The sequence below is a fragment of the Ascaphus truei genome, chromosome 8 (genome assembly GCF_040206685.1).
Source record: "Ascaphus truei isolate aAscTru1 chromosome 8, aAscTru1.hap1, whole genome shotgun sequence".
Lineage (NCBI taxonomy): Eukaryota > Metazoa > Chordata > Amphibia > Anura > Ascaphidae > Ascaphus > Ascaphus truei.
The window spans coordinates 18,985,949-19,011,335 of NC_134490.1; the positions used below are offsets into that span (position 1 = coordinate 18,985,949).

Genomic DNA, 25,387 nt, shown 5'->3' on the forward strand with positions numbered 1-25,387 from the left:
TATTAAAATAATAAATGTGCTGTTCAATAAGGTGTATTTAATATTATAATAATAAGACTGGGGATTGGTAACCCCCAAAGACTTACACATAGGTTTTTAGGGCATAAAAATGCATTAGATACCCTGCAGTATTACTTCACTTGGATCTGACAATATTTATTTATTTATAAAATATTTTACCAGGAAGTAATACAGTTACATATAGGAGGCCATGAAGAATGGCTGACCAAAGCACCAATTCTAAATAAAAAGTTACTACTGACTGTTTAATACGCAACATATTTGTCTTTGGGAGCATTTTATTATTTGAACACTGTGTCCTCTCTGCAGCTGAAAATGAGAGCAGGAGGGATGAGCGACTCCTCAAAATGGAAGAAACAGAAGAGATCACCAAGGGCCCTACGTCACGCAACCAAGGCAATGGGTGGCAGCGATCCTTCCTCACAGCAACCGGTCACTAACGGCACCTCACTGACCACAAGCATGACAGGTAGGTCTTCTTGTTTCTAATGGCAGGCGGCATCATTCTGTAGCTTTTAACTGAGAAATGTACAGTATATAAAAATACCACCTCTGGTGCATCTGCATGTCTCAGACAAGTCTGCAACCCTACAAAAAACAAAACTAGTTATTAGCTGTGCACTACCACTTTTTTCTTCTGTTGACACTAGTTATTAGCTGCGCACTACCACTTTTTTCTTCTGTTGACACTAGTTATTAGCTGCGCACTACCACTTTTTTCTTCTGTTGACACTAGTTATTAGCTGCGCACTACCACTTTTTTCTTCTGAAGTCTGCAACCCTGTCTTTCCCCATTATCCCTTAACAACCCGTGCTTACACTGCAGGAGAAATGGAAACCTGAGTAGACATTACTTTTACATTCTTAGGAATTAAACTTCCATCTACAACAATAAATATTATTTCATTTGTTTTGAAAAGAAACAGTTCGTAAAAAATTGATCTCATAGTTGGAGGGGGGGGGGAAGGAGGGAGACCTAAACTGAAGTCCCAAGTGCTGTATATACCACCCCAAACACACACTGAAACAACACGTGGGAGACACCTGTGCACGAAAAGGACCACACCTGAGATCCCTGGGAAATATGCTAATTTAGATATACAAATTATTTAAATTACCATATTTTTCAGTTATGCTCCTTTTTGTGGACAGGTGTCTACGCTCTAGTGGCGAAAGGTGAAATTGCATGCAGGTGCTTTTAAAACAATTATTTTTTTTAAAGAAGGGTAAAGCAAACCTTTTTCGACAAATTCACATAAGTTTGTCCATTGGGAAAACGCTATTTCCGCAGCGTAATCTAACTTTGGCAAAGTTTTCCCATCTCTACACAAAGGGACGTAGCAGTGATGTGCAAAGTTATGGTATCAAGGGGTACACAGCGGTAAAAGCAAAGCTTATGTTGTCTGCACCTTCTGCCTTGCAAAGGTAACTTGAAGTATATTTGTTAAAGTAAAACTGTTTTATTATTATTATTTTATGCTTTTGGAGCACTAATCATGGACACTGCAAATAAAATAAAAAGTAAAAGGGAGAGACATGATACAATACACATTGTAAAAGTTGACACGGCAAAAGAGTTAACCTTTTGTGTGAACCGTCTATGAAGAAAAAGTACTAATTATTAATGCAGCTACACAGGTTGGAAGTATGATTTACACAAACAAGCTGTTTTATATTGACACTCATTTTGCCGACTACAGGTGGAGTTCCTTTTATTGATGCTTCCTCTCCCGACGCTACCTCTCCGGTCTCAGAAGTAACATTATCTTTGGTCAGCCCTACCACTGACAGTGGCCTAGAGCTGTCCTCGCAGGCTACATCCAAAGAAGACCTTTCCGATTTAGATCACACAAGCTCTGCCGCTGCCACTTCTGCCCTTCATCCCACAGGGGATCTATGTCTTTCAGAGCAGCAGAACCAGGACTATCACCAGGTATGCCCTTGAATGACACTTGTATGTTGAGATGTCAGATGTCTGCTAACCTATACTTCAGCTGAAATGCTTTTATTATTAACTGAAACTGGAAGGAAAGAAATGGAAATGTTTGAGTTTAATTAACAAAAGATCTGTTTATACATATTGCACATAGTGGTTAATTCTCCTTTAAAATTCTATTTTATTTAGAAAATCCCAGATTAAATGGCAGAGCACTAAGGTAATGAAAGATGCGACTTCAGAGCAAAACTAGACCAAGGGACAATATGAAGCACGATGAAAGTTTCACTTTTTAATGCATTTAAACATCCAAAATTAGAGTTTTCGAGCTCACAAGATGCCTGTATCTCTCTCTTTTTTTTTTTTTGCAGTAAATTAGGAATTGCAATCAATTTATAAATGAGAAATTAAAGATTACTATAGAAAAGAACCCGTAACTAAATGGTGGCAGAAAGAAATTTCTCTTGGTTGATTTGAGCCTTTTTTGGCGTTTGTAAGGTTGTTTTTTTTTTTACCTTGGAGAGCAATTGGATGTTTTCACAATACCTCATGCAGTGGCTGCAAGTCAAGCTAAATATTGTTTTTTGAAAACCGGATGTCGTTGTATATCAAGTGATAATTGTTCCACTAAATGGTTCGATGGGATGTTAAGGTTAAATAGATGACATTGCTTTATGGGGACTCTGCATTTGCTAGTTACAAATATGGCACATTTATATGTGTAGTACCGATCATTGATATACACAAACATTTTAAGTCTTACACTGCATGTTTATATTTTGTTCCTTTGGTAAGCGTACAGGATACAACCTTATGAGCAACAATGGTAGGATCACACTTTCTGTAATGTACCTTTTAATGAAACTTTGAAACCATGTTTTCCATTGTGTTTTGTGGTTGGTACACTTTACACAATTAATCATATAATCAGACCTCTTTAAAGCAATCACAATATTCTTAGGTAGACTCCTCAAAGCTACTAACTGTATATCAAAAAACATTGCTTTTTATAACTAATTCTCTGTTTGTTTGTATCCTGCATCTTGTTTGAAGAATGAAGCATTGATCAGAAGAAAGACTCAGTCTGCCTCCGTTGAATCCATCCCAGAGGTCCTGGAAGATAACTCCTTGATGGCAGAACATTCAGACTCTGCCTCGGTTCATGATATGGATTATGTCAATCCACGGGGTGTGAGGTTTACTCAATCTTCCCAGAAAGAAGGTAAACAAGGGGACATCTCAGGCACAGTGGCAGTCACGGGTAGTCTCTTGTGCAGTCCATGAAGAGGAATGTTATAGTTTTGGATGAATAAACTGCCTTTTAAAAATGTGTTCCCCTTGTGAATTAAAGATGTCTGATTTAAATATGTCAGATTATGTGTTACATTAACTTTTACTTACAATCCTCTGTTTAACTCAGTGATATTAAAAAGGTAATAACACTTAGAATATATAACAGTGGAATATATATTACAGTCTTGGCACTCCTATCCCGATATGTTCACATTCTACTTTTTTGGTGCATTGAGTTCCAGTTAGATGGTAATTTGTCAAAGACAATAAGGTGCTGGCACAATATATTAAGCTGTGGTCATTCACTTAAAAAATCAGGACATTTTCCGGTCAGCAAATCTTCATTACAGATGTAAAAACTTTCCAAACTATTTCGTGAAACGCAGTCCGGTTTTGTGTTGGTCATGCTAACTATTTACTTATATTTGCTGTTAAAGTTAAACTGTTTAACATTTATCAAGTAAGACTGCACTATATAAATGGAGGACTCGTCTTTACAAGTTGGCAATCAAATTTTCTTTTCCCAAGGAACAGTGTTGGTTCCATATGGGCTGCCGTGTATCCGCGAGCTTTTCCGCTTCCTTATTTCTCTAACCAATCCCCACGACCGCCATAACTCGGAAGTGATGATACACATGGGGTTGCAGCTGATCACTGTAGCTCTGGAGTCTGCACCTATTGCAAACTATGCCTCACTTCTGGGGCTCGTGAAGGATGAACTAAGCCGGCATTTGTTTCAGGTAAACCACAGATTTTCAACCTTCATTTACCATAAGTAACTAAAAAAATAAATAAATAAATATATATATATATATATATACACACATATATATATACACATATATATATATGTATGTATGTAGAGGTATCTGTACCATGTTAGCTGAGCTTAATAATAAAAAATGAATAGACGATACCGTTCTGTGGCTAACAAAATGATTTAATTTGTGCGAGTTTTCGAGATACACTGATCTCTTCTTCAGGGGAAGTTACAATGAATAAAGCAAGAAAGTTTTTTTTTTTACTTAAAAACAGTGCATCCTGGAATGTATCTGAGACTGAAGCTTATCCCTCCCCCTGTGCAGTATGCAATTTATGACTTAGGCACGTTCTATAGTGCCGGGAGCGTGCTACGCCGTGCGCGCGGATTTTTAGTTGGCTGACGTCAGTCAGCATTTCTATACAAGGGCTGCGCGCGCACGGCAGGGAGAGGGGAGCCGACAGACAGTGGCGAAGATGAGGAAAATCATCTTTTCGCGCCACTGCCTGCGCTCAAATGTATGTGTGTATGTATGTATGCGTGGATGTGTGTTTGTATGGATGTGTGTGTGTGTGTGTGTGTGTGTGTGTGTGTGTGTGTGTGTGTGTGTGTGTGTGTGTGTGTGTGTGTGTGTGTGTGTGTGGATGTGTGGATGTGTGGGTGTGTGGGTGTGTGGGTGTGTGGGTGTGTGTGTGTGTGTGTGTGTGTGTGTGTGTGTGTGTGTGTGTGTGTGTGTGTGTGTGTGTGTGTGTGTGTGTGTGTGTGTGTGTGTGTGTGTGTGTGTGTGTGTGTGTGTGTGTGTGTGCGCGTGTGCGTGTGCGTGTGTAAATAATTGCAGAAGTAAAAAAAAAATATTTATTAAAGTTTTTTTTCTTTAAAAAAATCTTATCTAGGACTTACTTTCACTCACACAACCCATGCACACATATACTCACATATACTCACACATACACACACATACACACATATACATTACCTGCAGCTTCCGGCACTATATACAGGAAAAGCATGCGGCACGTGCACGCGCGTCCGCATAGGAACGCACGGCCGCATGCTGTATATTAAGGTGTTAAATGGTCCCTGAATGTGTGTGCGTGTGTCTAAATAAACACACATACAATTCATCACCGTCTTATCTAGTATAATAGGGAAGGTTTGCAATTTCCTATAAAACTACTTGGAAAGTGATGTTAAAGTTACTCTGTCGTAATTGTAGTAGAGTAGAGCAGTCGTAATTGTGTAGTTTGTAATGGGGTGCCCTTCCAATTGGGCTAAGGCAAGGGTGCTAAACTCCAGTCGTGAAGCCCCCCCCCCCCCCAAACAGGTCAGATTTTCAGGATATCCGTGCTTCAGCACAGGTGGCTGAATAAGTCCCCTGCTTCAGCAATCCCTGCGTCAGTCTTCGACTGAGCCACCTGTGCTGAAGCTGGGATATCCTGAAAACCTGACCTGTTGGGTGGGGGGGCTTGACGACTGGAGTTGAGCATCCATGGCAAAGGCACCATTGAGTTACTTGTGACCCTGGCTAAGAAACATTGAGGGAGATCTTTGTCCTCCTCTCTGGCGGGGCTAAAAAAAAAACAGACACAGGCACATCATAAGTTATAAAATACTAGCAAGGCCATATGAAACATCTATAAAAGTTTTGTTATTTTAAGACTTAAGAGTTATTCAACATTTTGTTAGTGTCTTTATCAGTCAACCCATTCTTAGTCATACCGTTTTACAATATTTCAGTTTTTCAATATTCATTACTATAATCTGTTCAGTCTGTTCTCTTCTAAAGGGGTCTACAATAGCTAAGGATCTTAAACATTGTCTAAATTGAGTCACACTTTTTGCCAACCAAGGCAAGCAGCACAGATGTTATTCAGCAATGTTTAATGTTAATTTTATGGTGGGGTCAGAATCGGTGTATAAATCTACACCGTTGGATGGATTGCCTGTATCACATGTGCTGATCTGTGTGAAGTTGAATCACATTTTTGTATTCTGTCACTGCACAGTGAAAATAGATTATGATTCACTGGATCTTCTTTCTGGTAGCGATGCCATCAGATAGGGATCTGCTGTTATTCATCAGTATTCGTATTACCTGGTGACATTAGCCCAGAATAGAACATATATTGACCCCTTTATTCATTCTGAAGTTACCTAATGGAAAGCTCATGTAACCACGTCTCCAAATATTCTGCAATGTATCGTAGCTTAATTAATTGGGGCTCAACTCCAGTCCTCAAGACTAGTTTTAAGGATTTCCCTGCTTCAGCACATGTGGCTCAGTCAGAGCCAAAGACTGAGCCACTGATTGAGCAACCTGTGCTGAAGCAGGGATATCCTTAACCTGACCTGTTGTGGGGGGTCTTGAGGACTGGAGTTGAGCACCCCTACCTTAATTGATGATAGGCGCTTCTGACATACAGCTCTGACCTTTCTTTCTTGCTTTTAAGGCTGTTTCGTTCCTTTACCTCATTTATTTTGAGTAGACTTGCCATAATAACTACAGTTTTGTATTGTACCCTCAGCTGCTGAGTGTCGAGCGATTAAATTTGTATGCAGGTTCCCTCCGGGCATGTTTTCTTCTGTTTGAGAGTATGAGGGAACATTTAAAGTTTCAGTTTGAGGTAAGTGCTTCTTTCCTGCAGTTTTCGCATTAAATTTACATAGTGGGAGAAAGTGCCCTTGGATAAATTCTACACAATTACAACATTCGGTCTCCATTGCCGGTTGTAAAACTTTTTAGTGCAGCAAAATTAAAATAATTGATTTCATAGTTCCATTAAATGAAACGTCTATACCACGGGTAGCAAACTCCTTTCCTCAAGGGCCACCAACTGGTCATGCTTTCAGGATATCCCTGCTTCAGCACAGGTGGTGCAGTCTTCGACTGAGCCACTGATTGCGCCATCTGTGCTGAAGCAGGGATATCCTTAAAACCTGACCTGTTGGTAGCTCGTGAGGACAGGAGTTTACTACACCTGGTCTATACCAAATGGGTCTCTTGTTCAGAATACAAGGGGGCTACATTGATGTACACCAAATTATTTTCATCAAGGAAAGGCAGCAATTACAAACCCCAAAGAGAATGATTTGTTTTATTGATAGATGTTTCTCAGAAGCTTTGGGGAGCTATGTACTGTGTGTGTTTTTGCTATGTGATACTTTGTTGGGGCTTTAAGGGGCCTTTCAGCGGCAGAACTGCCTTTGTAAACTGCTTAGGAAATGTGGGCTTTAATTCTGGCCCTAGTATTGAAATCTGCTTTCTTATCAGGCGTTGTATTTATTGCAATACCAGATGGCAAACCCTGGGGGAATTCCCAAGAATAACTAGGCCCAAGATTACGCAGCGCAAGGGATATATAAATATAAGGGTGAATAATGTTACCAAATCTAGAAAAATAACAAAACAATTCAATGAACCCCTTTCCTGTCTGATGGGCAAGTGATGCATTACCAGGCAATAATGATCTTTACAAATTGTTTTCGTTCTCACAGATATACATAAAGAAGCTGATGGATATCATCACCATGGAGAACCCAAAGATGCCATATGAGATGAAAGAAATGGCACTAGAGGCGATCGTTCAACTTTGGAGGATACCCAGCTTTGTAACCGAACTCTACATTAACTATGACTGTGACTACTATTGTTCCAACCTCTTTGAGGATCTCACTAAGCTGCTCTCCAAGGTCCTTAAACAAATCTCCTTCACTGTTTTCATCATTAGACATTTATATTATTTATTTATTTATAAAATATTTTACCAGGAAGTAATACATTGAGAGTTACCTCTCGTTTTCAAGTATGTCCTGGGCACAGAGTTAAGACAAATAATACATGGTTACAAATACCGTTACATAAATGAACAGGGTTTACATTATATACAAGACATTGCATGCACAGTTAAAGAAAATATATATCATGGGCGTATGAAACAGTTACAGACCACATTAAAATGTGAGACAGCCTTAGATTTGAAAGAACTTAAACTAGTGGTGGATGTGAGAGTCTCTGGTAGGTTGTTCCAGTTTTGGGGTGCACAGTAAGAGAAGGAGGAACTGCCGGATACTTTGTTGAGCCTTGGGACCATGAACAGTCTTTTGGAGTCTGATCTCAGGTGATAAGTGCTGCATGTGGTAGGGGTGAGGAGCTTGTTCAGATAGCTGGGTAGCTTGCCCATAAAGAATTTAAAGGCAAGTCAGGAAAGGTGAACTTTGCGCCTAGACTCGAGTGATGACCAATCTTGTTCTTTGAGCATTTCCCAGTGATGTGTGTTGTAGTTGCATTGGAGAACAAAATGAGAAATTGAATTGTAGAGGGTGTCAAGTTTGCTAAGGTGGGTTTGAGGTGCCGAGCCATATACTATGTCTCCATAGTCAATAATTGGCATTAGCATCTGCTGTGCGATACGCTTTCTGACCAGGAGACTTAGGGAGTATTTGTTCCTGTAAAGTACCCCTAGTTTAGCATAGGTCTTGGTTGTCGGGGTATCAATGTGCATCCCGAATGTTTAGTGGGAGTCAAACCATAAGCCCAGATATTTAAAACTAGTGACAGGAGTTAGGGTGGTGTTAGCGTTGGTTCTAATCTGGAGCTCAGTCACTGGAAGCTTTAAAAATTTAGTCTTGGTCCCAAATACCATTGTTACAGTCTTGTCAGTGTTTAAAAACAGTTTGTTTTGGGAAATCCAGTTTTCGAGTCTCAAAAAGTCAGACTGAAGTATGTGTTGAAGGTCAGAGAGGCTATGGCTGTGTGCATACAGGATTGTGTCATCTGCATACATGTGTATTGAGGCTTCCTTACAAGCTGTGGGAAGATCATTAATGAACACTGAGAAGAGTAGGGGCCCCAGAACAGAGCCTTGCGGGACACCACAGGTGATATCCAGGGGGTTGGAGTTAGAGCCTGAGATGGACACATGTTGGGATCTTCCTGATAGGTAGGACTGAAACCAGTTTAAAGCATGTTTCCCTATTCCAGAGCTCTGGAGTTTGTTAAGCAGGATAGCATGATCAACTGTGTCAAAAGCCTTTGCAAAATCTAGTAATACTGCACCAGTGAGTTGTCCCCGTTCCGTTCCACACTGGATTTCATTGCAAACTTTTAGCAGGGTAGTTACGGTGGAGTGTTTGGGGTGAAAGCCAGATTGGAATTGGCTAGGGAAATTTGTCTTGGTATAGTAATCGCTTAATTGGGAGTGGACACATTTTCCCATGACTTTGGATAGAATTGGGAGAAGTGAGATTGGCCTGTAGTTTGAGACAGTGTTTTTGTCCCCACTTTTGAAAATTGGGACAACTCTGGCAGTTTTCCAGGTCTTAGGGATATGATCTGCAGCCAGGATAGAGTTGACTATTGGTTTGGCAATGGCTGGGGCACCAAGTCGTAGGAACCTAGATTGTAGAAAGTCGGGTCCGCATTGGCTGCTTAGTTTTAATTTGAGGAGCGCTTGTGTAATCTCCTCTTCAGATACTGGGCCAAATTGAAAATTGTTGGCAGTGTTGGGAGGGGGTGGGGCTATGTGGGTACTCCCAGGATGAGATTCAGGTTTGTGGTTTGGGCTGCGTTTTGCTAATAAGTTAGTGGCACGCCCCACAAAGTAATCATTGAATGCATTTGCAATGTCTGTGGGGTTTATCAGAGTAATATCCCCCTTAGTGATATTACTTGGTTGTTGATGGTTAGAAGGCTGGAATATATTGTTGATAACCTTCCAGAAGTTAGCTGGGTTTGATGGATTTTGGTGGAGATTGTCAGAGTAATATTGTGCTTTTGCGTGCCTTGTTTGCCTTATGCACATGTTCCGCAGGCTTCTGTAGTGATTGAGATCCTTGGTAGTGCCAGTTACTTTGTAGCTTTTCCACAAAGTATCCCTGAGCTGGTAGAGTGCAATAAGGTCAGTTGTAACCCATGGAAGGTGGGCCACCCGTACCCTTATTTTGCGTAGTGGAGCATGGGTATCGCAGAGTTTTAAGAACTCGGATTGGAAATAGTCGAGCACAGAATCAGGGTCGGGAATTAAATAGATTCTGTGCCATGAGCAGTTGGTAAGGTCATCCAGAAACTGTTGTGGGTTAAAGTTTTTAAATGTTGTAGTGAGGAGAACTTTAGGGCTTGAATGGGGCGGTTTAATTTTCCTTACACAGTACACTATTGCATGGTCACTGAAAATATCAGGAAGGATGCCAGAGGATGGGATTCTGCTGGGGTTTGAGGAGAGAATCCAGTCTAGCAAGGAATGGTTGTGCGATTTCAGATTTGTCCGTGTGGGTTGGGAAATGAGTTGTGTTAGGTTAAGTGACTTTAGTTGTATCTGGATTTTGTGGTTTTTAGGGTCAAGCCAATTGAAGTTGAAATCCCCTAGAACTAGAAGCTCACTCTTCTCATTCAGAGAGGAAATGGAGCCAAGAAACTGGGTGATATCAGTCAGGGATTGTATACTAAAGATACATACTGTAGCAATTCTTCATTTGTCACAAAAAAGATTCTAGTTTCTATGTGAAATCCATCTCCCCTCACCAGTTTTTTGTTTTATTTTTTATGCCCGCTACCAGAATGCCTTTCCTGTATCCGCACAGCTGTATACAACCCATCTGCTGTCCCTAGAAGCTCTACTGACTGTCATTGATAGTACAGAAGCACATTGCCAGGCTAAAATCCTCAGCAACACCTCACAGCAGGAAGAAGCAGGGATAAACACTGTGGATATATCAGAAGGAACCAAAGAATCAGGAAACGGTAAGATTTGATAGTATTTTCTTGGTAAAAGATTCCATTTTCCTGAGGAGGAGAGTGTCTTACTGCTCTTTGATTTACCCACCAGTGGGCAAAAGGTATAATGTCAGGTTTTAAAGCTGCAGTTCAAGCTGCCATTTTTAAAAATATACAGATATATCTATCTATATATATATATATATATCAAACAAAAGAACAAGGCTGCGCCTCTGCTAATGGTTGGCTTATATACAATGGAACTAGCTGGAATAGTTCAACACTGTATAAATAGGTGAATTACTAATTCTATGGAATATCTAACATAAAAATTAAAATATAAATGAAAAATATATAATATAAATGAAATAGCAATGAAACCTGTAAACCATAAAAATAAAAATAATAAACAATTAATACTGCGAATATATGTGTCCAAAAATGGAAAAAGAGTGTAAAAACCAGTCCTCAGAAAAGTCCAATAGATGGTAAGTTCTGGTGTAGAGGGTCTCCGGCTGCTCTCAAAGTGGACAAACCACATCCACAGAGAATCTAAAAGAAAAGGGGGAAGAGAGAGCGCACGCCCATAGCGTAAAATGGTAAAATTTAATGAGGGGGAGGGGAGAGGGGGGATAAGAATTGCACTTACAAAGGTACAATAATAACAAGCATATTGTGATATATAATCACCACCATCCGGTCAGATACTGCAGTGTCTTGGTCTTTGCAGTCCCAAGATGACGTCCCGATCAATGTCCAGGGTAGATGATCTCCTCTCTGCCTGTTTTGGAGTCCTCTAAAGTAGCTCCGAGATTGGAAGCCTCTGCAGCAATTGCGCGGATCAGTCAGTCCCAGCGCGCGGTGATGACGTCAATGTCCCTGCGTCTGACGTAATGACGCTCCCTGACGCGTTTCGTCACTCAACGGGTGACTTTCTCAATATGTGCATATGTTTCCATTCAATATGTGCATCAATACAATCTGCTTACTGACAAATGATTAGCTAGGTTGCCAATCGATTCGTTCTCCTGTAATCTATCTCTTTGCTCGGTTATTTAATTCAGTTATTGCTGGCCATCATTACCCAGAATGCAAAGGTCTGTGTGGAAGATCATGTTACCAGGCAGTTACTAGATACAATTGGTGCACTGCTAGAGAGAGGGTGGGGCTCAAGAGCCAGAGCCTGTCAGAAGGGGAAGGGGTGGGACTTTGTAAATGGTTTCTATAGAAACAAATTTTTTTGTTAAATTAGAATCAAAAAAATTTCTTCAATGCTAAAAGTATTTTCTCATGGTACAGAACTGATTTATTTAAAAAAAAATATACATGTAGGCTATTGCTTGAACTACAGCTTTAAATTGTAAATTCCATGTCCACTCTAATCTCTTCTTCTTTATTCGAGACGGACCATTCAGCATTTCTGACCTTATATCCTTCTACTTCCTTATTTAAGGCAGTGAACACCCCACCGAAGTAAAGTCCCCCAATGTAAATACAGAAACCCTCGCAGTGCGTCCGCCCACCACTGGCCATCTGATGGTAGACAATATGAACCTTGAGAGTCAGGAGCCGGAGGACGGCAGTGAAGGAGGTAGGCAACCTTGAAGAGCTCAGGATAGTTTTTTTTTTTTTTCCATGTGTCAAATTGAAGACATCTGACAGCTTAATCACAAAAGGGGTAATTCATGAAAGTGCAACAGTGCCGATCAGGTACTGTCACGGGAGACCAGGCCATTTACACCTTTTTACTAGGATCATGGATTGAGCAAAACAAGTTAATTAAATAAATTGTAAATTTATTCACAGGAAAAGGCAAACACACAATGTTACACAAACTACAGCAAAAAGACACATTTACGTGGGAATTGGGGTAACAATCTAGACTCTCCTAGATGCAGGGAATCCTATCCCTGATAACAGTTGCAAAAACAGGACAGAAAATATTCCAGGCAGCTTTCGCTGAAGCAGGCCTTTTCTTGCTGGAGACTTGCAACTGGAAACTTAGAATCTTAGACGATTGGAGAACTAGGAGAGACATTGGAGAACTGACTTTCATTCAAAAAATACTATAGCCCAATCCAAAGCGTGAGAAATTTCTCAGCTGCTAATCAGAGACAAGCTGGTAGACACAACAGGGTTACTTATAAATCTGAATAAACCAGGGGGCACGAGCAATTTGGCACCTCTACCCCTGGTTCCCTCAATGACACTCGCGGGGACAGGCGCCTGCCAGTCTGGTGGGATCAATGGAAATGCAAAGGATGTCCATTGATCTCAGGATGTGGATACTTGATTCCTTCCCTCGTGTCCAAATGGTCTTGACACCTTGGTCATCCTCTGGGGCTTTCATCTCCAAATGTCCTGCCATACCTCCTGGCACCACATGGTAGCCCAGTGGCTTGTTAGAACATTGGTTCTAAAAGTTCCAGCTCATTTCTGTGCATAAACAAATATATTTTAAAATACACTGTTCCATAAAATATACACATTAAAAAATGTCCTAAGTCTTTTGGTTATGGGAAATACAATATGAAGCTGCACGTTATTTCTTACAAGCCATATTCCCCACACTCTATACAATAAACTTAGGACTGGACTTTTAAAAGTCCCCACACTACCCCTATACTGGTTCTGGGTGACCTGGGCATTTACTAGGTATCCCCATTAACCTAGTGACTCCTTGACTGTTTCAGGGACACCTCACATCCCTGTGCCCCATTTACCTTTCTGGGCAGTGCTGAAGCAGGGACCCCTAGTGGTGAGTCGCGCAATCGTTTTCAAGGAGAGATTTTACAGAGACAATGTGTCTACATGCACCCAGGCATCCGATCTGATTCCTGGGTACATTTTTAAGAGAACCAGCAACTCTGGGCCCTGACTAGATAGAAACAATCTGACAACACTTTCTCCACAAAACCCCTCCCCTGAAACTCATACCACAGCAGTCCCTGCTTGCTGGCATCCCTGGAAAGGTAAAAACACAAAATTCTTTGTCGCATAATTGCAGGTAATGCTTTTTACAACAGCTGGGTCCAAGAGCTGGCCCTCCTGAACCCCAAAACATGGATCAGAGGTAACCAAACGGGCTTAACCTTTATTAGTGAGCCTGGCTACCTCTTCACTATCACTGGTACTACCGCACTGAAACTGTTTCCAATCTGCACTATTGCACTTTTAATGAATAACCCCCATTGGGTCCTCAAGTCTGTGAATAAATGTGGGGGTTTTGCTCTGTAGGCTTTGACTTTTGGTGGTTCTATTCACTTTTTTTTTTATTATTGTAATTTGTCTTCAGGTGAGAAGATGCCAAGGAGACCTCAACGCTTTTCGTGCTTTCTTCCAACAGTTCAAGAATTGAACGATATTAAAAACAAAAAGAAGGTATACAAATATACAGGGAACTGACTGGGCAACGCATGTAGATTTTCACTTTATCTCATAAAAAAAAATATATGTGTGTCATCTTTTTTTATTTTAGTTAGTCTGCTTATGAGACCAGATGGTTTTATCTGTACTCTTTAAACCCTTTTGTTGTCCTGGTTAAAAGTACAGAGTTGATGCTCTGTCAGCCATTTGCCTCTTTCCCATATACCGGCTTGTCTTGTTCAAAGCTGTCTGGTTTTTAATTGTGAATTCTTATGTTGTGTGTCCTATAAATTGTTCAGGAAAAAAGGGGGATCCAGCGCTCCACGGATTTCTAAATAAGTAAATTTATTGTGCCACACAACGTTTCGACCAATAGGTCTTTCTCAAGTGCCTAGGCACTTGAGAAAGACCTATTGGTCGAAACGTTGTGCGGCACAATAAATTTACTAATTTAGAAATCCGTGGAGCGCTGGATCCCTTTTTTCCTGAATGTACTTTGGATTTTGCCTGGCAGGTACTTCCTTGAACCAGCAGCACCGGTAAACTGTGTATGTCTTATCTTATTTGTGGAGTGCAGCCTCAACCCTCTTTACATTTCCTATAAATTGTTAACATTATTGGTATCCCCTGCTAATTGATACTGTCAATGTTGGTGATGGTGTTACTTAATGAAGTCATACTTTTATAATTGTAAACGGAATTCTCTAACTCTTCAGCTCAGTTGGTCAATAAAGCTTTGCAGAAGGTCCCTTCGGACCTCCGTCTGACTCATAGTGGAGGGAACACAAAGGGGGATGTCTTATAGAATAACATCACTTAGTAAATATGGCCCAAAGTATTTTCCTGATAAAAGGTACACTGAATATGGGCACGTGCGCCTTACAGTCTATTGTAGAATCCCAGAACACTGAAGGATAAAGGTTTCATCTTCGACTGAGCCACTGATTGAGCCACCTTTGCTGAAGCAGCGATATCCTTAAAACTTGACTGGTTGGTGGCCGTTCAGGACTGGAGTTGGCCACTCCATGCCTAGTAGCACTGAATTCAGAAATTTTAACGGTTACGATTAGTGTAGTGCCTTTTAAATAATGTTGGTGCATTTATAGCATATTAAGTGATGCATTTGGATGTCTGTTTTACGCAGCTTCTGATAACTGGAACTGAACAGTTCAACCAGAAACCAAAGAAAGGGATCCAGTTCCTGCAAGAGAAGAACATTTTGACAACTCCTATGGACAACAACGAGGTGGCTCAGTGGCTCAGAGAAAACCCCAGGCTAGACAAGAAGATGATTGGCGAATTTGTGAGCGATCGCAAGAATCTTGATTTGCTTGAAAGCTTTGTGGGGTAAGTCTTGCTGTATATATTTTTTACTTGTTTCTAGGCATAATTGAAGGAATATTCAAACAAGTTGCATAGTTGGTTCAAAACAACATCTGTTCTCTTAGTTTGGTTTTCCTGTCTTTTTTTTTTTCTTGCTCTCTCTAAAATAACATTACCAGCATCAATGACTCAAGGTTAAAGGAAATTAATTAAATTAAGTGCACTGGAGATGTTCCTTTGAGATTAAAAAGGAACAGCAGTAAGTGTAAAAAAAATAAATATATATATATATATATACTTCTATCAGATTTGTACAAAATAATAATTCATTATTCACTTGCAACGCTTTCCATGACTTTTGATGATTGCTTATTGAGCAAAAAAACACTCTGAGTTAGCAGTGCATAAATACAAATATTTAGTATAATACACGCACAACTTTTATGTAGTGAGTTCTTCCCTCCAGACGGGACTCAGAGCTTCACAATTACAAAGTAAAGAAAAACATTTCAAACTATTATTAAACACGATGCAAATATAGAATGGAACTAAACACAGAATAGACAGTTCAGTACTACATCTCGGATTGCTGGTGGCGCATTCATTTAATGCCTGGGTAAACAGTTCGGGCTCAAGCTTGTTTTTAAAGATTTTCAGAGAGGGGGCGCCTCAGATGAGACAGAGTTCCAGAGAGTAGCTAAAGGCTCAGTTCCCAGAATGTCGTTGACATAATTTGGGGCCCGTCAGCAGGCCTTCACTTACAGATCGAAGTGAGCGAGCGGGGGAATAGGGAGCCAGGAGCTCCTTTAGATCGTTTTGACTAGCTTAATGTAGGACTTTGCCTGTAAGATGGCAAATCTGTTTCACAATCAGTTCAGAGAACAGAGACCAGATGTCATGTGGCAGTAACAGGTCTAGAAACCCATAGAACACTTTATAAGACCATATATTATTTGGACACGGTTAAGAACCACCTTGATGAGACGTGTACATTTGCATTATATCTAATTATTGACTCTTCTAATTGTACTTAGGACTTTCCTTTTCCAAGGCTTGAGAGTTGATGAAGCGTTAAGACTTTACCTTGAAGCTTTCCGCTTACCAGGGGAGGCACCTGTGATTCATAGGCTACTGGAGGCATTCACAGAGCACTGGAGAGTAAGTACATTCAGGGTATCTGAAGTAGTACCTTAAAAACAGAAAAAAAATAGAGGGTGCAAGAAAATGTTAAATATCTTGATATATATATATATATATATATATATATATATATTCAATCAATCAACAATATTAAAAATCAACTGTGCACAAAAACAAAGAGATAGTAAATGAATGAAAAAAATAATAAAAGTATATTGCCTTATGGTACAAGTCTCCGTTCTCCCCTCTCCTGTATGGGTAGTCTGCCAATAGTCCTGTGGTCAAGGGTCAGTGTCCAGGACCCACTGGACGCCTTCCTCTACTCTTGGGTTGGAGGTGATGGTCGCGAGCGAGCTGAAGACCCCTGTTGGTATGCAGCGGTCCCAGCTCAGCTCCACGAAGTCCCCCCTTCCTCCCACCGGCGTTCCGATTGATGCGGGACACTCCCGGAAGTGACGGCACTGTCCCGGTAGTGTTTCTTGCTCTGCCTGCGTTCCACTGGTGCTTCAGACCCACCACGGGATATAGAGGATACTGGTATCAGTGGTTTTTTATGCTAGAATTTGATTTGCATTTTTAATTTAGGATATCTTTTATTGTTTCTTATTTATGTTTTTTTTTTTTTAAATGTATGCTTTATATTAAGGCTCTCTAGATTTAAGAACACTGGGCTAGAGTTTTAAAGGAATCTACTAGTATGGCTAATATGTATTATCACTAACTTCATACATCTTTGAGAGTTTAAAATCCACAAGTAAATGACTAGGCGACCCACGCCTAGCGCACCAGTGCACACACTTGAGTGCGTGCACACAAGTCCATTTTTTATTCATTTATCTGAAGTAGTGTTGAATATAGAAACTCTGGAACATGCTTTGAGAGAACTACAAGTGGCTAATCTTCCCTTCACAACAGTGCTATCAAAGGGGGTTATTTATTAAACTGCAATAGTGCGGAATGGGACACTACCACACAAATTCCATATTGACTTGAACGGGCATTTGCGTGCAGTAGTACCGAATCAGCATTATTGCAGTTTAATAAATAACCCCCAGAGTACACCAATTAAAAGCACTCTGCTGAAGCTACTCTAGCCAACTTGCATGTAAAGTGTAGAATATCTTGTGAGTTTGACTCACACGCTCCTTTGCTTCTGGTATTAACAGGGTTAGTTTTACTTTGCTGTCTTTACTATAACACCGCCTTTAAAAACGGTGCGTTGGTTCCTTTTTCAGAAAGCCAATGGAACTCCCTTTGCACACAGTGATGCCTGCTTTGCCTTGGCTTATGCGGTCATCATGCTGAATACTGACCAACACAATCACAATGTCCGCAAGCAGAGTGTCCCAATGACTTTAGAGGTGAGATCTGATTGGATTTTCTGCTATTCAATTTGTTTCTCTTCCCTATGACTGTAGCAGGGCATGGTTTCTTCTGAAGCACAGATCCAAAGCGCAGCAGACTTTGTTAGTTGAAGCATATAACCCGATAATTCCCAGTGTCCTGTGTACATGATTGAAATTGTTTTAGTTCTATACTGATCTTTAATAACCCAAACTGGCTTGTAGAACCACATCTGTGTTGCGTGAGGAAGGGTTTCTTTGCATGCCCACATGCACAATGACAGCCCTGTGTAGCGTGAGAACCTGATAAGCAAATGAAAACAGATAATGAATTCTACATTTTGACAAAACCGCACATCGCAATATTTTAAAGTTTGTGCTTGGATAAAATATTTAGTATCTCAAAGATATACATGCAATTTAAAGTGGCAATCCATGTAGTACTCAAAACAAAATCAAACAAACAAAAAAATATATATATTTATATTACATTTAAAAAATATATATGCAGCCTTTGATTATCTTTATTGAAAACTAATCATGTAAGCTGCTTTTCGATTCGATCTCCTGTAATCGATCAGCAAAATCCTGCTTCCCAGGGTTCATTAAATGGCTGCCTTTCAGTTTCAAGATATCCTTCAGTCAGTGTAACTCAGCAGCTACAATGTATTCTTATATTACCAAGTTAACATTATTGTTACAGTTTGCAGCTCAAACGGCTGGGAACATTAGTTTTATTTGCTGCTTTAAATACAATCAGCAGAAGGAGTTTCATATTTTGACTCCCAAAAACTTTAGGTAAGTGAAAGATTTGCCAATAGTACTGAAGTATATTGGGTTTTTTTGTCCTCAGGAATTCAGGAAAAACTTGAAAGGTGTAAATGGTGGGAATAATTTTGACCAAGATATGCTGGAAGACATGTATCATGCAATCAAGTGAGTTCTCCGATTTGCCGCCATTGTAATGATAATTATTTATACCAAGTAGTAGTTTGGAATTGTATTCCGATTTAGACAAAATTCTTATAAAAGACCATGCCTTTCAAGCTGTCATTTGGATGCAGAAGGCAATGCGAGCCCAGACCCAACACTTGTCCCGTATTAATACAGGTGCATTTTGCATTGCATCTTAATCCAATTCTTTTAAGGTGAGGTCTAAAAACAAAGTGTTTCTAGGCACAGCCTCTAGGGATCTCATGCAAAAAAATAAATTGCAAGGTGTTTTCAAAGCATCCAAAGCTTCTGTAAAATGGGATTCGGTGAGAAGCAACATTCTGGGCCAGATCGTAGAAGCATAATCTTTCTTTCATTTGACTTTGTCATGACTGAAGGAATGACACGCTGAAGTAGAGGAGTGCTACGAGTTTGAGGATATTGGATTCAGCAGAGTTTTTAATGTTTGCTATTCAATTTATTTCATTTTGATTCTTTAGGCTACGGCCCTCTGTCTGCACTGCACGCACGCCTGCCAGACTGGCGGCGCATGCAGCCGTGTTCCCCGGTCTGCAGGGGGAAAGGGGGGCGGGCGTGATGGGGGGGTGGTGCGGTCATGACGTCAGCTGGCAGGTTCGCCCTCATTGGCTGAACCGCTGGGGTGTGTGGCCTAGCGCTCAGTCGCTAGTATTGATCAGAGGAAAAAACCCTTGCAGCAGACCCCGTCCCATTGAGGGGTGGCTCTTGTCCATGGCGGACGCTGCAGCAGCCAGCGGGAACCTGGCCTTAGTGCACATGAGTAGCTGATCAAGTTCTTTTTACCACTGTTCTCTTTGGTCACTGTACCTCATCTAGCTGTGAAAAAGCGGGGCTGCCTTAATGCTCACAGCTGTTTATAGGCAGACAAGGCTTAAGAAATGTTCAGAAAGCCAGTCTGCTCAGTAAATCCAACACCAATGACTTCAAAGCTCTAGGGATTACAGTACTCAGGAGACAGGATGTGATCTCTGGCACTCAACTGCTTTCAATTCTTCTTTTCATGCTAGAAGCTTTAAGCAGGTCAGTATCGGAATGTCTTGGGTGATATACAGATTTTAACAGGAACAACCATAGCAGAAACATAGGAAGGTTCATCAAGATGTGTTAAGGTGAAGGGTGAATTTAATGATAAGCTGTTAAGGGTCCGGTTCCACTTAGCAAGACACATTGGTATTGCAATAAAGTGACAACACTACAGTTTTTTACATTTGCGTCTTAATTTAAGCTACAGTAAGTGTTGAACAGTTTTAAATCTAGGCCTAATAGCTTAATTTGGATTCACAAAAAAATTACCATGATATGCATAATGGGCCATGTTTACTAAGCAGTCTCCTGACAAACACTTCCGATGCTGGAAGACACCTTACAGCCCATTTATGTGAATGGGCAGTAAGGTGTCTTCTTGAGCCGGAAAATGTCTCATGGCAGAAGACTTCTTAGTAAATGTGGCCCAATATGTTTCTTGCATCATGGACTAGCAAATAGCTCACAGCTAATTGATGGAAGCATGTTGCAGCAATTTCTAAAATGAGGCTCGGGATTTCAAGCAGTATGTGTTCATTTCTCAAAGGATTCAAAGCAGCAGTACCACCTAACTAAATCCCCATTTTAACGGTATGGGAGCCAAGAAGTCATTCAGAGCTGAGCTGTGCTATTTTCTGCACTAGAGAGCCCTATGTTCTTGAGACGCCTACTGGTGAAGTTACCGGCATTACTTCCTGGTTTATAAAGGGGATTTAAATGGCTGTCCAGGAAGCCACAAAAATGATGTTGCAGCTTCCTATTTGCCTGAGAGTTGATAGCCATTTTGTTTCCCCTAGAGGGAGATTTAAAACCAGTACATTTAAAAAGGGGGGTGGAGGGGCTTCTGCTATAACACCTTTAGTGCCTAAGAGTCGTTCTACCTCCGTGGCCATGGACCGTCCGACACTTCCTGACCACGTGATCAGTTCTCTGTTCTGGTCGTCGAACCCGATGTGATTGGGTATGGGTGCGCAATTTCACACAGCTTCTAAAAAAAAGGGTACGGGGCAATGCCATATGGGTAACATAAGGGCCCCTGGGGGGGTTTAGGACAATTAGTCGTGGCCATTTCAGCCTCATGGACACTTCGTCGCCGCAGGTAATGTATCACCTAACCCCTTACCCTAAAAACCTTAACCCCTTACCCTGAAAACCTTAACCCCTTACCCTGAAAACCTTAACCACTTACCCTGAAAACCTTAAAACCTAACCATAACCCCTTACCCTACAAAGTTTAAACCCTTACCCTAAAAATCCTAACCCCGAAAACCCTAACCACAACCCCTTACCCTAAAAACTCTTACCCCAAAAACTCTTAACATTAATCCCTTACCAAAAAAAACCCTAAAAAGCTTGACTTCTAATCACACCGCTAATCATCTACCTGAGGCCCGAAACGAAATGTCCCTTTCCTCCCCTGGAATGGCATTGTGATTTTCAATATTCTAATGCAGTGGGTTCATTTCCATGAATGCGGGGAGAATTTGCCTCCCAAATACAGTGCTAACTTCTGATTTTATGGGCCAAAGGTAAAATGCTGCATATGACTGTATTATGGGGTAAAGAAAACTGTTGCAAAGCATATTGATTTGTATACGTTTTTGTTATAATGGACTTTTTATTTCTTCCTGGGCTCATCAGAAACGATGAAATAGTAATGCCTGATGAGCAGAGTGGTCTTGTGAAGGAGAATTACGTATGGAATGTTTTACTGCACCGCGGAGCCAATCCCGAAGGCAACTTTCTGCATGTGGTTCCAGGAAGCTATGACCACGATCTCTTCACGATGACGTGGGGTCCCACTATTGCTGCCTTGTCATATGTCTTTGACAAAAGCATGGACGAGACCATAATTCAGAAAGCCATATCTGGTTTCAGGTACAGAACGCTCCTTCCCAAACTGAACTCCTCTAAACATCCCATGTATTCTCTTTATCTGGTACTCTCCTGCAGGGGCACCTTATACCTGCTTTCTTGTACTTGGTACATTAGGTCAGTGGTAGCCAACGTCAATCCTCAAGACCCCCCAACAGGTCACGTTTTAAAGATATCCCAGCATCAGCACAGGTGACTCAGTCGAAGACTGAGCCACTGATTGAGTCACCTGTGCTGAAGCTGGGATATCCTTAAGACCTGACCTGTTGAGGGGTCTTCCGGGTTGACGTTGAGTACCCCTGTATTAGGGCACAGGTTAACATGGTTTGGTCAAATCCACCTAGTATCAATACAGTACATCAAGCTCCGGTAAGGGTCAACACACCCGAAGAGGCATTGAATGAACGTTAAAGTCTGGCTGTGTTAACCTCTAACAGAGCTTGATAAATAACCCCTGTAGTGGGTTAAAACAAAATCTGCCCCTCGACATTATAAAGTATAATACAGGCATTTTCATAGTTTGCTTCTGTTTCAGTTTATGAATAAAGTTCTTCACTTACAAATAAACCCAGGGAGGTGATTCTGATCTTTTTTTGTTAATATGTTTATACTTGTAGTTTTGCTACTGTGTCCCATGAGTCAGGGGTGCGCAAACTGGGGGACACGCCCCCCCAAGGGGGGGGCGCAGGATTTTCTTGGGAGGGCGGTGTGGTTGCTGAGGCCCCGCGCTCTTCCCCAAAGCATTTCAATTAAAGGCCGGTGGATCATGCGAGGCCTCTGCCGCTGAACTTACCGAGGTTCAGCCGGCTTCACATGACGCGTTGACATGTCAAATGACGCCGTGGGGTCATGTGACATCACATGACCGCACGTTGATGCCAGTCGCCATGGCAACGCGTCACGTGACCCCACTGACGCCGACAGGAAGGTAAGGGGGTGTGAGCACCAGGGGAGTGGATGCAGGGGGACGCAGGAACAGAACTTTGCACATCCCTGCCATAAGGAATAGTGAAAACAATTTAAGCAACTGCACTATATATCTATTTTGCTCTAATGTCTTTACTAAATTGCAAAGACAAGAGTGAATAATAGTCGGGAAAGCTGTATCAGAGATATAGTTTGTATTTGAGTGCTATGCATGTGTTATTCAGTAGTAGTTTTAAAAGACAAACCAAGAAACCATTGTTTTTCCCTCCACACAAGTGGAGCTAGCTTAACTAGATGCTGTGTTCATAGCGAACACAAACCGTACGTTCTACTGCTGAAACCCCCAAAAAAGTGAATTGACACAAACATCCTACAGCAAATGGCTTAGCAATTCTTGTCCTTTCCTCAAGCTTCGCTTCGCCTGGGGCCCTGAAACGCCAGACTTGCTATGCCATTTGCTGCAGAAATGTTGTGTCAATTCACTTTCTTCTTCTGATCCTGTTTTTGTATTGTTGGATTTAGATTAAATTACGGACTTTTCAATAAATGTACTTGTTGATTTTACTTTGAGTCCCGGTCCAACACAATTCTTGTAGTATATTAATTGACAGCAAAACAAATTGCATTCATGGACTGCTACATATTTGATGAAGTTACTCAATAAAAATAGATTAAGTCATTGTAAATGAAAAGATGACCAGCAAGAGAGTGGCAGCCTGATATTGGAGGGGCAGTCTCATCAAGGGGAATGTTAGGAAAGAGCGAGCTACACAAAAAGGAAATCTTAACACAAATCGCAAAGTTAAAAGTTAAAGCAACAAAACATGTTTCGCAGTATTGAAGCATGGTGTCCCCGGAGCGAAACTGTGTTAATTTCAGCTCCGGTGACACCCTGCTTCCTGAGATACTTAGGGGATGCTGGGATCTCTGTGGAGTTTAAATGTCCTGGTCACATGGGCCAATAGGAAGCTGCAAAGCGGACATTTAAGCCACCATTTTGTTAGGCACACAAGTTTCCTGTCTGCAGATACCGGCACCCCGTATGGAGGTAAGTATCTCTGGAAGCACGATAAGGTTTTGGGATGGGTTTGTTTATTCATTAATGTTTATTAGGTTTTATCCGTAAATAATCCCTTTTTGTTTGCTATAAACGCTAGTCGTTTTTTTATTTTTATCATTTTACAAAGCCTAAGATATGCTGCTAATGCACCTTTACATCTACTCGTGCCCTATTTCAAGCTGGAATAAGAGTCTAGTTAAAGCTGCAGTTCAGTCAATATCCTGCATGTGTGTTTTTTTTTAATAAATCAGTTCTGTAGTAAGAAAAAATACTTTTAGCATTTTCTGTTTTTAAAAAAACAACTTTGAAAGACCAATTTTCTTGTATTCTATTTTAACAGCCATTTGCTAAGGCACTGCCCCTTCATGTCCTGTCACAAGCTCTGGCACACCCCTTTGTCAGCCCTGCCCTCCCTCTAGCACATGTCAGTGCAGGAGTGCTCATGAATATTCATGAGCTTCCACTGACTGACAGAAGCAAATAAAAACATATGCCAGCTCTAATTATGTCACCAAATTTCGCCTATCAATACATGGAGAACGAATTGACCTGCAGCTATACAGTTCTTTAGGTAATTAGAGATTGCACACATGAAACTATTGAAGTAAAAAAATAAATTAAAAAAAAAAAAAAAAAGACTGAACTGCAGCTTTAAAGGCTGTTTAACTTAAAAAAAAAAAATAAACAATGTAGTTTGCCGCTAGGTTGGAAGGAGGTGGTCTCTGGAGCAGAACCACGTAAATTTTTGCTCCGGAGCCCACCCGGCTCTCTGGGATACTTGCATCTGCAGCTGATGTCTGTTTAAAGGTCCTGTGTCACGCGGCCAATAGGAAACTACAAAGGATGACATTGCGGCTCCCTATTGGCCCGCGGGACCTTTGAAAATACATTTTCTGTGCCCAGCTGGAGCAAGTATCTTGGGAAGCAGAGGGTCCCCAGAGCTGAACTCACAGTGGTTTAGCCCTGGAGACTTTCTGCTTCAATCCTAGTACAAAATAAAACCCTAAGAGGTAGAGACAATCCTTATAAAAGTATTAAACTATGTGTGTGCTGATGAATTTATATTCTTTGCTTATTATGTGGTTTGCTCAATAGTCCTTGTTTCTTTTAGGAAATGTGCAATGATATCTGCTCACTATGGACTGAGTGACGTGTTTGACAATCTCATAATTTCCCTGTGCAAGTTCACAACTCTCAGCAGCGAGGTGAGCTAGTGCTAAAATATATAGGACCCTTTAAATTTGCATTCCTGAAGGTGAAATATACCTTTATTTGGGGAGGGGGGGGTTGAGCTTCTGATACATAAACAGTTCTAAATGTTTTAAAATGTATACAGCAAATAGAAGATAGCTTGAATGGTAAGGAATTAATCATGGCAATACAAAGTTGGCCCCTACATTAGACACTATTGTCACGGAGTCTGTGATCTTAGGCAAATTCATATATATTTTATTTTTCGTTTTTAAAGCTGCAATTCAAGCAAAATCCTGCATGTGTGTTTTTTTATTTTTTTTAAATAAATTAGTTATGTACTATGAGAAAATACTTGTAGCATTTTATTTTTTTTAAACAACTTTGAAAGACAATTTTTAATATATTCTAATGTAACGATCATCTTTGTTCCTATGGCAACCCT

At 40.8% G+C, this 25,387-nt stretch overlaps 1 protein-coding gene across 14 annotated transcripts in view; it reads left to right on the top strand.

Annotated features, from left to right (window-relative positions):
• The window catches only part of GBF1 (golgi brefeldin A resistant guanine nucleotide exchange factor 1), a 164,136-nt gene that overhangs the window by 108,537 nt on the left and 30,212 nt on the right, over positions 1-25,387 (top strand). For 13 of the 14 annotated variants that reach the window (XM_075610684.1, XM_075610690.1, XM_075610680.1 and 10 more), the window contains 15 exons: positions 331-490; positions 1,722-1,954; positions 3,011-3,179; positions 3,779-3,990; positions 6,536-6,634; positions 7,506-7,700; positions 10,566-10,749; positions 12,176-12,313; positions 14,018-14,103; positions 15,233-15,435; positions 16,446-16,569; positions 17,787-17,912; positions 18,748-18,830; positions 21,531-21,767; positions 24,863-24,956. In XM_075610684.1, coding sequence (XP_075466799.1) covers positions 331-490; positions 1,722-1,954; positions 3,011-3,179; positions 3,779-3,990; positions 6,536-6,634; positions 7,506-7,700; positions 10,566-10,749; positions 12,176-12,313; positions 14,018-14,103; positions 15,233-15,435; positions 16,446-16,569; positions 17,787-17,912; positions 18,748-18,830; positions 21,531-21,767; positions 24,863-24,956 — 2,343 coding nt within the window. The remainder of the gene's footprint in view (positions 1-330; positions 491-1,721; positions 1,955-3,010; positions 3,180-3,778; positions 3,991-6,535; positions 6,635-7,505; positions 7,701-10,565; positions 10,750-12,175; positions 12,314-14,017; positions 14,104-15,232; positions 15,436-16,445; positions 16,570-17,786; positions 17,913-18,747; positions 18,831-21,530; positions 21,768-24,862; positions 24,957-25,387) is intronic. The other variant, XM_075610682.1, reaches the window with a different exon arrangement.